The following is a 13,733-nucleotide window of genomic DNA, read 5'->3' on the forward strand; positions in this document are numbered from 1 at the left end:
TCTAAGCCGTAAAGCATGGCACACTGAACTATCGAGTAGTCATCAACTTTGCTCTGCCAAACGTTCATAACATCTGGTGTTGCTCCTGCAGCAGGTTTGGCACCTAGCGGTGCTTCCAGGATGTAATTCTTCGGTGCAGCAATTAGGATAATCCTCAAGTTATGGACCCAGTCCGTGTAATTCCTACCATCATCTTTCAACTTTGCTTTCTCAAGGAACGCATTAAAATTCAACAGAACAACAGCATGGGCCATCTATCTACAACAACATAGACATGCAAAATACTATCAGGTACTAAGTTCATGATAAATTAAACTTCAGTTAATCAAATTATTAAAGAACTCCCACTTAGATAGACATCCCTCTAATCATCTAAGTGATCACGTGATCCATATCAACTAAACCATGTCTGATCATCACGTGAGATGGAGTAGTTTTCAATGGTGAACATCACTATGTTGATCATATCTTCTATATGATTCACGCTCGACCTTTCGGTCTCTAGTGTTCCGAGGCCATATCTGCATATGCTAGGCCCGTCAAGTTTAACCCGAGTATTCTGCATGTGCAAAACTGGCTTGCACCCGTTGTATGTGAACGTAGAGCTTATCACACCCGATCATCACGTGGTGTCTCGGCACGACAAACTTTCGCAATGGTGCATACTCAGGGAGATCACTTGTACCTTGAAATTTAGTGAGAGATCATCTTATAATGCTACCGTCAATCTAAGCAAAATAAGATGCATAAAAGATAAACATCACATGCAATCAATATAAGTGATATGATATGGCCATCATCATCTTGTGCTTGTGATATCCATCTCCGAAGCACCGTCATGATCACCACCGTCAACGGCGCGACACCTTGATCTCCATCGTAGCATTGTTGTCGTCTCGCCAAATATTGCCTCTACGACTATCGCTACCACTTAGTGATAAAGTGAAGCCATTACAGGGCGATTGCATTGCATACAATAAAGCGACAACCATATGGCTCCTACCAGTTGCCGATAACTCGGTTACAAAATATGATCATCTCATACAATAAAATATAGCATCATGACTTGACCATATCACATCACAACATGCCCAGCAAAAACAAGTTAGACGTCCTCTACTTTGTTGTTGCAAGTTTTACGTGGCTACTACGGGCTGAGCAAGAACCGTTCTTACCTACGCATCAAAACCACAACGATAGTTTGTCAAGTTAGTGCTATTTTAACCTTCTCAAGGACCGGGCGTAGCCACACTCGATTCAACTAAAGTTGGAGAAACTGACACCCGCCAGCCACTTGTGTGCAAAGCACGTCAGTAGAATCAGTCTCGCGTAAGCGTACGCGTAATGTCGGTCCGGGCTGCTTCATCCAACAATACCGCCGAACTAAAGTGTGACATGCTGGTAAGCAGTATGACTTGTATCGTCCACAACTCACTTGTGTTCTACTCGTGCATATAACATCTACGCATAAACTAGGCTCGGATGGCACTGTTGGGGAACGTAGTAATTTCAAAAAAAATTCTTACGCACACATAGGATCATGGTGATGCATAGCAACGAGACGGGAGAGTGTGTCCACGTACCCTCGTAGACCGAAAGCGGAAGCATTAATTAGCACAACACGGTTGATGTAGTCGTACGTCTTCACGATCCGACTGATCCAAGTACCGAACGCACGGCACCTCCGAGTTCAGCACACGTTCAGCTCGATGACGTCCCACGAACTCCGATCCAGCAGAGCTTCACGGGAGAGTTTCGTCAGCACGATGGCGTGATGACGGTGATGATGATGCTACCGATGCAGGGCTTCGCCTAAGCACTGCTACGATATGATCGAGGTGGATTATGGTGGAGGGGGGCACCGCACACGGCTGGGAGAGATCAACAGATCAACTTGTGTGTCTAGAGGTACCCCCTTGCCCCCGTATATAAAGGAGCAAGGGGGAGGCCGGCCGGCCCCTGTAGGCGCGCCAGGAGGAGGAGTCCTCCTCCTAGTAGGAGTAGGACTCCCCTCTTTCCTACTCCTACTAGGAGGGGGAAAGGAAGGGGGAGAGGGAGATGGAAAGGGGGGCGCCGTCCCCTCTCCTAGTCCAATTCGGACCAGAGTTGGAGGGGTGTGTGGCCTTCCCTAGGCCAGCCCTCTCTCTCTCCACTAAGGCCCATAAGGCCCACTATTTCTCCGGGGGGGGGGGGGGGGTTCCGGTAACCCTCCGGCACTCCGGTTTTCTCCTAAACCACCCGGAACACTTTCGGTGTCCGAATCTAGTCGTCTAATATATCGATCTTTACGTCTCAACCATTTCGAGACTCCTCATCATGTCCGTGATCATATCTGGGACTCCGAACTACCTTTGGTACATCAAAACACAAAAACTCATAATACCGATCGTCACCGAACTTTAAGCGTGCGGACCCTACGGGTCCGAGAACTATGTAGACATGACCAAGACACGTCTCCGATAAATAACCAATAGAGGAACCTGGATGCACATATTGGCTCCCACATATTCTATGAAGATCTTTATCGGTCAAACCGTATAACAACATACGTTCTTCCCTTTGTCATCGGTATGTTACTTGCTCGAGATTCGATCGTCAGTATCTCAATACCTAGTTCAATATCATTACCGGTAAGTCTCTTTACTCGTTCCGTAATACATCATCTTGCAACTAACTCATTAGTTACAATGCTTGCAAGGCTTATAGTGATGTGCATTACTGAGTGGGCCCAGAGATACCTCTCCGACAATCAGGGTGACAAATCCTAATCTTGATCTATTCCAACTCAACAAGTACCAGCGGCGACACCTGTAGTGCACCTTTATAATCACCCAATTACGTTGTGACGTTTGGCAGCACACAAAGTGTTCCTCTGGTAATCAGGAGTTGCATAACCTCATAGTCATAGGAACGTGTATGAGTCATGAAGAAAGCAATAGCAGTAAACTAATCGATCAAGTGCTAAGCTAACGGAATGGGTCAAGTCAATCACATCATTCTCCTAATGATGTGATCCCGTTAATCAAATGACAACTCATGTCTATGGTTAGGAAACTTAACCATCTTTGATCGATGAGCTCTTCAAGTAGAGGCATACTAGTGACACTCTGTTTGTCTATGTATTCACACATGTACTAAGTTTCCGGTTAATACAATTCTAGCATGAATAATAAACATTTATCATGATATGAGGAAATAAATAATAACTTTATTATTGCCTCTAGGGCATATTTCCTTCATCCACTCCTAGTAGGATTCGGCCCCCCTTTTTCCTTTCTTCCACCGGAGGGAAAAGGAAGGAGAAGGAGAGGGAGAGGGAGAGGGAAAGGGGGGCCACACCCGTCCCTCCTCCTTGTCCTATTCGGACTCCCTAGGAGGGGGGCGTGCGCCACCCCCCTATGTGCTTCCCTCTCTCCCCCTTAGGCCCATGTAGGCCCAACACTTCCCCGAGGGGTTTCGGTAACCCCTCGGTACTCCGAAAAATAATACCCGAATCACTCGGAACCATTCCGATGCCCGAATACTACCTTCCAGTATATGAATCATTACCTCTTGACCATTTCGAGACTCCTCGTCATGTCCGTGATCTCATCCGGGACTTCGAACAAACTTTGGTCACCAAAACACATAACTCATAATACAAATCGTCATCGAACGTTAAGCGTGCGGACCCTACGGGTTCGAGAACTATGTAGGCATGACCGAGACACATCTTCGGTCAATAACCAATAGCGGAACCTGGATGCTCATATTGGTTCCTACATATTCTATGAAGATCTTTATCGGTCAAACCGCAATAACAGCATACGTTATTCCCTTTGTCATTGGTATGTTACTTGCCCGAGATTCGATTGTCGGTATCATCATACCTAGTTCAATCTCGTTACTGGCAAGTCTCTTTACTCGTTTCGTAATGCATCATCCTGTAACTAACTCATTAGTCACATTGCTTGCAAGGCTTATAGTGATGTGCATTACCGAGAGGGCCCAGAGATACCTCTCCGATACTCAGAGTGACAAATCCTAATCTTGATCTATGCCAAACCAACAAAAACCTTCGGAGACACCTGTAGAGCATCTTTATAATCACCCAGTTACGTTGTGATGTTTGATAGCCACAAGGTGTTCCTCCGGTATTCAGGAGTTGCATAATCTCATAGTCAGAGGAATATGTATAAGTCATGAAGAAGCAATAGCAATAAAACTTAACGATCATAATGCTATGCTAACGGATGGGTCTTGTCCATCACATCATTCTCCTAACGATGTGATCCCGTTCATCAAATGACAACACATGTCTATGGTTAGGAAACTTAACCATCTTTGATTAACGAGCTAGTCAAGTAGAGGCATACTAGGGACACTTTGTTTTGTCTATGTATTCACACATGTATCAAGTTTCCGGTTAATACAATTCTAGCATGAATAATAAACATTTATCATGATATAAGGAAATATAAATACCAACTTTATTATTGCCTCTAGGGCATATTTCCTTCAGTCTCCCACTTGCACTAGAGTCAATAATCTAGATTACACAGTAATGATTCTAACACCCATGGAGTCTTGGCGCTGATCATGTTTTGCTTGTGGAAGAGGTTTAGTCAACAGGTCTGCAACATTCAGATCCGTATGTATGTTGCAAATCTCTATGTCTCCCTCCTTGACTTGATCGCGGATGGAATGGAAGTGTCTCTTGATGTGTTTGGTTCTCTTGTGAAATCTGGATTCCTTCGCTAAGGCAATTTCTCCAGTATTGTCACAAAAGATTTTCATTGGACCCGATGCACTAGGTATTACACCTAGATCGGATATGAACTCCTTCATCCAGACTCCTTCATTTGCTGCTTCTGAAGCAGCTATGTACTCAGCTTCACATGTAGATCCGGCATGACGCTCTGCTTGGAACTGCACCAACTTACAGCTTCACCATTCAATATAAATACGTATCCGGTTTGCGACTTTGAGTCATCCGGATCAGTGTCAAAGCTTGCATCGACGTAACCATCTACGACAAGCTCTTTGTCACCTCCATAAACGAGAAACATATCCTTAGTCCTTTTCAGGTATTTCAGGATGTCCTTGACCGTTGTCCAGTGATCCACTCCTGGGTTACTTTGGTACCTCCCTGCTAAACTTATAGCAAGGCACACATCAGGTCTAGTACATAGCATTTGCATACATGATAGAACCTATGACTGAGGCATAGGGAATGACTTTCTTTTTCTCTCTATCTTCTGCAGTGGTCAGGCATTTAGTCTGACTCAAATTCACACCTTGTAACACAGGCAAGAACCCTTTCTTTGACTGACTCATTTTGAACTTCTTCAAAACTTTATCAAGGTATGTGCTTTGTGAAAGTCCAATTAAGCGTCTTGATCTATCTCTATAGATTTTGATGCCCAATATATAAGCAGCTTCACCGAGGTCTTTCATTGAAAAATTCTTATTCAAGTATCCTTTTATGCTATCCAGAAATTTTGTATTATTTCCAATCAACAATATGTCATCCACATATAATATTAGAAATGCTATAGAGCTCCCACTCACTTTCTTGTAAAAACAGGCTTCTCCAAAAGTCTGTATAAGACCATATGCTTTGATCACACTATCAAAGCGTATATTCCAACTCCGAGAGGTTTGCACCAGTCCATAAATGGATCACTGGAGCTTGCACACTTTGTTAGCACCTTTAGGATCAACAAAACCTTCTGGTTGCATCATATACAACTCTTCTTTAAGAAATCCATTAAGGAATGTAGTTTTGACATCCATTTGCCGAATTTCATAATCATAAAATGCGGCAATTGCTAAAATGATTCGGACAGACTTAAGCATCGCTACGGGTGAGAAGGTCCCATCGTAGTCAACTCCTTGAACTTGTCAAAAACCTTTCGCAACAAGTCGAGCTTTGTAGACAGTAACATTACCGTCAGCTTCAGTCTTCTTCTTGAAGATCCATTTATTCTCTATGGCTTGCCGATCATCAGGCAAGTCAACCAAAGTCCACACTTGGTTCTCATACATGGATCCCATCTCAGATTTCTGGCCTCGAACCATTTTGCGGAATCTAGGCTCATCATCGCTTCCTCATAGTTCATAGGTTCGTCATGGTCAAGTAACATGACCTACAGAACAGGATCACTGTACCACTCTGGTGCGGATCGTACTCTGGTTGACCTACGAGGTTTGGTAGTCACTTGATATGGAGTTTCATGATCAGCATCATTAGCTTCCTCACTAATTGGTGTAGGAATCACTAGAACTGATTTCTGTGATGAACTACTTTCTAGTTCGAGAGAAGGTACACTTACCTCATCAAGTTCTACTTTCCTCCCACTCACTTCTTTCAAGAGAAACTCCTTCTCTAGAAAGGATCCATTCTTAGCAACCAATATCTTGCCTTCAAATCTGTGACAGAAGGTGCTCCCAACAGTTTCCTTTGGGTACCCTATGAAGACACATTTCTCCGATTTGGGTTCGAGCTTATCAGGTTGAAGCTTTTTCACATAAGCATCGCAGCCCCAAACTTTAAGAAACGACAGCTTAGGTTTGTTGCTAAACCACAGTTCATATGGTGTCGTCTCAATGGATTTAGTTGGTGCCCTATTTAATGTGAATGCAGCCGTCTCTAAAGCATAAGCCCAAAACAATAGCGGTAAATCAGTAAGAGACATCATAGATTGCACCATATTTAATAAAGTATAGTTACGATGTTCGGACACACCATTATGCTGTGGTGTTCCAGGTGGCGTGAGTTGGGAAACTATTCCACATTGTTTCAAATGAAGACCAAACTCATAACTCAAATATTCACCTCCACGATCAGATCGTAGAAACTTATTTTCTTGTTACGATGATTTTCCACTTTACTTTGAAATTCTTTGAACTTTTCAAATGTTTCAGACTTATGTTTCATTAAGTAGATATACCCATATTTGCTCAAATCACCTTTGAAGGTCAGAAAATAACGATACCTGCCGCGAGCCTCAACACTCATCAGACTGCATACATCAGTATGTATTATTCCAATAAGTCAGTGGCTCACTCCATTGTTCCAGAGAACGGAGTCTTAGTCATCTTGCCCATGAGGCATGGTTCGCAAGCATCAAGTGATTCATAATCAAGTGATTTCAAAAGTCCATCAGTGTGGAGTTTCTTCACGCGCTTCACACCAATATGACATAAACGGTAGTGCCACAAATAAGTTGCACTATCATTATTAACTTTGCATCTTTTGGCTTCAATATTATGAATATGTGTATCACTACAATCAAGATTCAACAAAAATAGACCACTCATCAAGGGTGCATGACCATAAAAGATATTACTCATATAAGTAGAACAACCATTATTCTCTGATTTAAATGAATAACCGTCTCGTATCAAATAAGATCCAGATATAATGTTCATGCTTAACGCTGCCACCATATAACAATTATTCAGGTCTAAAACTAATCCCGACGGTAGATGTAGAAGTAGGGTGCCGACGGCGATCACATCAACCTTGCAACCATTTCCGACGCACATCGTCACCTCGTCCTTAGCCAATCTTCGTTTAATCCGTATCCCATGTTTCGAGTTGCAAATATGAGCAACAGAACCAGTATCAAATACCCAGGCGCTGCTACGATCATTAGTAAGGTACACATTAATAACATATATATCAAATATACCTTTCACTTTGCCAGCCTTCTTATCCGCCAAATATTTGGGGCAGTTCCGCTTTTAGTGACCAGTCCCTTTGCAATAGAAGCACTCAGTTTCAGGGTTAGGTCCAGACTTGGGCTTCTTCCCGGGAGCAGTAACTTGCTTGCTATTCTTCTTGAAGTTCCCCTTCTTCCATTTGGCCTTTTTCTTGAAACTAGTGGTCTTGTTAACCATCAACACTTGATGCTCCTTCTTGATTTCTACCTCCGCAGCCTTTAGCATCGCGAAGAGCTCGGGAATAGTCTTTTACATCCCTTGCATATTATAGTTCATCGCGAAGCCTTCATAGCTTGGTGGCAGTGATTGAAGAACTCTGTCAATGACACTATCATCAGGAATATTAACTCCCAGCTAAGTCAAGTGGTTATGGTACCCAGACATTCTGAGTATGTGTTCACTGACAGAACTATTCTCCTCCATTTTGCAGTTGTAGAACTTGTTGGAGACTTCATATCTCTCAACTCGGGCATTTGCTTGAAATATTAACTTCAACTCCTGGAACATCTCATATGCTCCATGACGTTCAAAACGTCTTTGAAGTCCCGATTCTAAGCCGTAAAGCACGACACACTGAACTATCGAGTAGTCATCAGCTTTGCTCTACAAGACGTTCATAACGTCCGGAGTTGCTCCTGCAGCGGGTCTTGCACCTAGCGGTGCTTCCAGGCGTAATTCTTCTATGCAGCAATGAGGATAATCCTCAAGTTACGAACCCAGTCCGTGTAGTTGCTACCATCATCTTTCAACTTAGCTTTCTCTAGGAACGCATTAAAATTCAAGGGAACGGTAGCACGGGCCATTGACCTACAACAACATAGATATGCAAAAACTATCAGGACGAAGTTCATGATAAATTAAAGTTCAATTAATCATATTACTAAAGAACTCCCACTTAGATGGGCATCCCTCTAGTCATCTAAATGATCATGTGATCCATATCAACTAAACCATGTCCGATCATCACGTGAGATGGAGTAGTTTTCAGCGGTGAACATCACTATGTTGATCATATCTACTATATGATTCACGTTTGACCTTTCAGTCTCAGTGTTCTGAGGCCATATCTGCATATGCTAGGCTCGTCAAGTTTAACCCGAGTATTCTGCACGTGCAAAACTGGCTTGCACCCGTTGTATGTTGATACGTCTCCAACGTATCTATAATTTTTTATTGTTCCATGCTATTATATTATTTGTTTTGTCAGGGAAAACTGGATTCGCAGAGAGATAGGTGGCTCCCAAGTTATCACACCACAAACATGACACACGATGCTGCTTGATTCCCAATTCACTAAGCAATGGTTCCAACCAAATGATCTCAGTAGTTGCATATGCTAGTGACTTGTATTCAGCCTCAGTACTTGATCTTGACACTATAGCTTGTTTTCTGGCACTCCAAGAAATAAGGTTGGAGCCAAAGAATACTGCAAATCCTCGGGTTGACTTTATGTCATCATTGCATCCTGCCCAGTCAGCGTCAGAGAAAGCACTAACAAGGGTGGAATTAGAACGTCTAAACTGAAGGCCTAAGCTCACAGTATGTTTTATATCCGTACAATTCTTTTAACAACTGTCCAATGTACAGTAGTATGTGCATGTAGATACTGACAAACCTTGTTAACAACAAAGGATATATCTAGTCTTGTCAGTGTTAAGTACTGTAGAGCCCCTACTGCACTTCTGTACCTTGTGCGTTCTTCTTCTTTAAGTGGCTCTCCTTCAAAGGCTGAAAGTTTGTGTGAAGAATACAATGGTGTAGGTGAAGGCTTACAATCCTTCATCCCCATTCGAAGTAGAAGTTTAGTGGCATATTTCTCTTGATTAAGTACTATGCCATCTTGAATCTTCTTGACTTCAATGCCTAGAAAGAAGTGTAGATCACCCAGATCTTTCAAAGAAAACTCTGAACTTAGATCATGCAATAGAGCATTAATGGCACTTTGTGAAGAGCTTGCAACTATAATGTCATCAACATATATCAATACAAATATAGATGCAGCAAAACCCAAATGCCTTAACTGAGAGCTTAACCTTGAGTACCATGCTCTCGGTGCTTGTTTCAAACCATAAAGTGCCTTGTCAAGTTTGCAAACATAGTAAGGTGCCCTTTTTTCTGCATACCCAGGTGTTTGTCTCATGTAAACCTGCTCTTCCAGAACACCATGAAAAAACGCGTTCTGAACATCTAACTGTCTCAAGCCCCATCCCCTAGAAACAGCAATAGCTAACACAAGTCTAATAGTTGCAGCTTTATACCTGTCAATTGAGCCATCTGCCTTCTTTTTTATTCTGTAAACCCATTTACAATCAATAATATTTTTACCTCTTGGCTTAGGTACAAGATGCCATGTCTTGCTCCTCATAAATGCCATGTATTCTTCATCCATTGCATTTTTCCACTTTGGATCTTCAAGTGCATCTTCTAATTTTGTGGGTTCTCTTATAACACACAACATGCCATATTGTATAGTGCCATCAGTTCTAATCTTTGGATTTCATATACCTTTTTGTATTCGAGTCATAACACGTGAAGCTGGTTGTGGTGGAACACGGCGTGCAATCCGCTGTACATAAGGTGGTGCAGAGAACTCAGCCACAGAAGATCCTGAGGAAAGTTTGGACCCGCTTTGCACAACAGATCCTGTAGCCTGCGGTGTGGTTGAAGGAGTTACCCCATCCAGCCTAGTGCCCACAGAAGATCCCGGGAGCTGCCCTGCACATGCGCGTGTGGTTGTGATCCCGAGCCAGATGCGCTTCCTGCTGTGACTGTCGACGCGGTTTCTGCCACTGTCGCTATTGGGGCCTGCGCGTGGGACGCGGAGTGGAATTTGCATGCAGAGACGTGGCGTCCTCTGGTTGGTGTGGGTCAGCTCTTCCCGACGCGCGATCCCGAGCGTATCTGCACATGCGATCCGAGGAGACCTGGCGCACATGAGTTCCAGGAGATAGCAGATCTCCCTCATGCTCCGTGCGAGCTTCGTCCAGTTCTGGCACATGAAATATAGGGTTGTTTTCTTCAAAAATTTGATAATTTTCTGCATCATTTCCTTTCGCATTTTCTGCGTGACCCTGCACATGAGGAGACATAGTACAAGTGCTAGTAGGATTATCAGTTGGGTTAGTGCAATCACCGCCCTCATGATCAAAATTTTGGAGATTTGTCGGAAGGAGAAGAATTACTTTCCTAAGGAGAGCTCCGACATTTGGATGAAGGGATTCAAAAGGATATACTGATTCATCGAATACAACATCTCGTGATATATAAACCCTTCATGTGGAAACATCTAAACATTTGACTCCTTTATGAATGGGACTATAACCAAGAAATACACATTTCCTTGAACGGAAGGCAAGTTTGCGTGTATTGTATGGACAGAGGTTTGGCCAGCAAGCACAACCAAATACACGAAGCGATTTATAATCAGGAGTAGTTCCAAAAAGACGTGTGTTGGGAGTCTCAAAATCAATGACTTTGCTAGGAAGCAAATTTATGAGATATGTGGCAGTCAAGAATGCTTCATCCCAGAATTTGAGTGGCATGGATGCATTTGGTAGAAGAGCTAACCCCACTTCAACAACATGGTGATGTTTTCTTTCGGCAGAACCATTCTGTTGGTGTGCATGGGGGCATGAAACATGATGTGAAATGCCAAGTTGTTGAAAAAAGAGATCCAGTTTCTTGTATTCACCTCCATAGTCAGTTTGCATGGCAATGATCTTAGTGTTAAGTTTTCGTTCAACAAGGTTTTGAAAATTCTTGAAAACTTGAAATCGTTTCTTGAGAAGATAGATCCAAGTAAATTTGCTATAATCATCAATGAAGCTTACATAATATGAATGTCTACTGACAAAACTAGGAGCTGGCCCTCAAAGATCTGAGAATACAAGCTATAAGGGTGCAGTGGATATGCTGATAGATATAGGGTATGCTAGCTGATGAATTTTAGCCCGCTGACATGGATCACACACAGACTCAATGCTAGACTCATGACTATGGGGAACTTTTTTTACTAAGAACAAACTTAACAATAACTGACGAGGGATGACCTAATCTGCTATGCCACTTTGCTGAAGAAGGCTTGACAGCGACAAAGGCTTGTTTATTCGATGATGATAATGATGATATGAGTGGGTAAAGGCCACACACGCATTTGCCCCTAAGAAGTACCCTCCTCATGTCCAAATCCTTAACCAAAAATAAATAAGGATATAATTCAATGATAACACGATTGTCAAGGGTAAAATGATGAACAGAAAGAAGATTCTTTGATGTTTCAGGAACATATAAGACTCTTTTTAGATGCACATTTTACATGAGGGTTTTGACAATTGAACGACCAACATGAGTAATTTCCATACCAGAACCGCTCACAGTGTGTACTTGGTCGCCCCCAAGGTACTTGTCTCTGATCGTCAGCTTGCCAAGCTCCCCCGTGATGTGATTTGTAGCTTCGGTATCCGTGTACCAGTTTGTGTTGATGCCGTAGGAGTCGGTGACAGCATTGGCCTCCTTCTCCCCATACTCGTCCTCTTCATAACTATCCCAACACTCACAGGCGCCCCCGTGGTGATGCTTGAGGCATATTTGGCACTCGGGATAATCCCGGTGCGGTTGGTGTTGCTGTTGTTGTGGTTGTGGACGACCGCCTTGAGCTCCTCTGTTATTGCCACTTGGGGCAGAAGGGGATCGCCTCCCTTGGCCACGACCTCTGGTGCTGCGTGCACGCCCCCGAGACTTGTACTGGCCGCGACTGCGGTAGACCAGATTGGCGCACGTGTGGAAGCCCCCTTCTCCACCATCACCGAGCATCTCCAGGTGCTGGTCGAAGGCGGCGATCTGAGCAAACAGCTCATCGACGGTGATAGCAGATTTGACAGCGCCGATGGCCGCCACTACTGGATCGTAATCCCGATCCAGTCCAGTGAGCACATAATCCACCATCTCAAGATCTCTGACAGGACGCCTTGCAGCCGCGAGCTCATCCCCAAGACTCTTCATCTTGGAGATATAGGAGGTACTGGAGATGTTGCCCTTCTTCGTTGTAGTAATGGCGATTCTTAGGTTTGTAATCCTGGATTGAGATTGCGATGCAACGAGGGTAGTGATGCTAGTCCATAAATTATAAGTGTGTTCCTTGCCAACAAATTGGGCGAGGACTTCTTTGGAGGGAGTTCAGCAAAAAGCCAAGAATTTGATGATCCCTTGATAGCCATGGTACGTATAGTGGGTTTGGCACCATGGTAATAGACTTGTCCGACTGCTGCTGCTCCACCATGGGAGGGGGCGCGGCGTCGGTTCCATCCAGGAGCCCCGTGACCTGCGCTCCTCGCAGGCCGGGCATAACCCGGGCCTTTCACAAGAGGTAATTCCCCTTGGTGAGCTTCTCGGTTGGTGGAGATGCGAGGTTGAGGACGACTGGTGCTGAGGAAGATGAGATGGTGATGGAGAGGAGTTCTCGTAGCTAGATTGGGAAGAGAATTGGCTCTGTACAGCTGTAAGGATTAAGCGTTCCTACTCCTCGATGAGGAGCCGCGTTGGTATATATTGATGTGAGGCAAAATTAGCATCTGCCGTGGCATACAAGGTTTGCAACCCAATCGCTAGAATTCAGGTTGTTACAGGTTGTCGCTAGAAGAAGAGATAGATACGGAGAGATACAAAGGATATTTTATCTCTAACTCTAACACGCATAATAGTTGGTTTAACTTCCCCAATTATGTATGTAAACCACCTGAATTTTCATTGAAAATACACCACCAGCCTTAATGATTACAACAGCGACGAAGGACAATGTCAAGAAAGATGTTATATTAGACCCAAACATTCACTTCAGTTTACATTCCCCTATCTAAAAAATGTGAAGTAATTTTTGCTTATCAGATGTATCTGTTATCAGATACTCCACCGAGATGGAGTAAATGTTAAGTTTGCTAAGGTAAGGTCCACCAAGCCAGATGTAGTATGTCAATCTCTTTCTTCACTGCAACATGGAGCGAGAGGGCAAGCACTGGAAGAAGCAGTAG

General features: G+C 43.6%; 1 protein-coding gene across 1 annotated transcript; it reads right to left on the reverse strand.

Annotated features, from left to right (window-relative positions):
- Nucleotides 1–12,018: 12,018 nt before the first annotated feature.
- LOC147961493 (uncharacterized) lies at nt 12,019–12,708 on the reverse strand. Its single transcript, XM_087533823.1, has one exon. It carries the CDS (start codon nt 12,706–12,708, stop codon nt 12,019–12,021), a length of 690 nt encoding a protein of 229 aa, XP_087389949.1.
- Nucleotides 12,709–13,733: the final 1,025 nt, after the last annotated feature.

Source organism: Triticum urartu, chromosome 7A, assembly GCF_056163025.1.
Source record: "Triticum urartu cultivar PI428250 chromosome 7A, HENAU_Tu73, whole genome shotgun sequence".
NCBI lineage: Eukaryota > Viridiplantae > Streptophyta > Magnoliopsida > Poales > Poaceae > Triticum > Triticum urartu.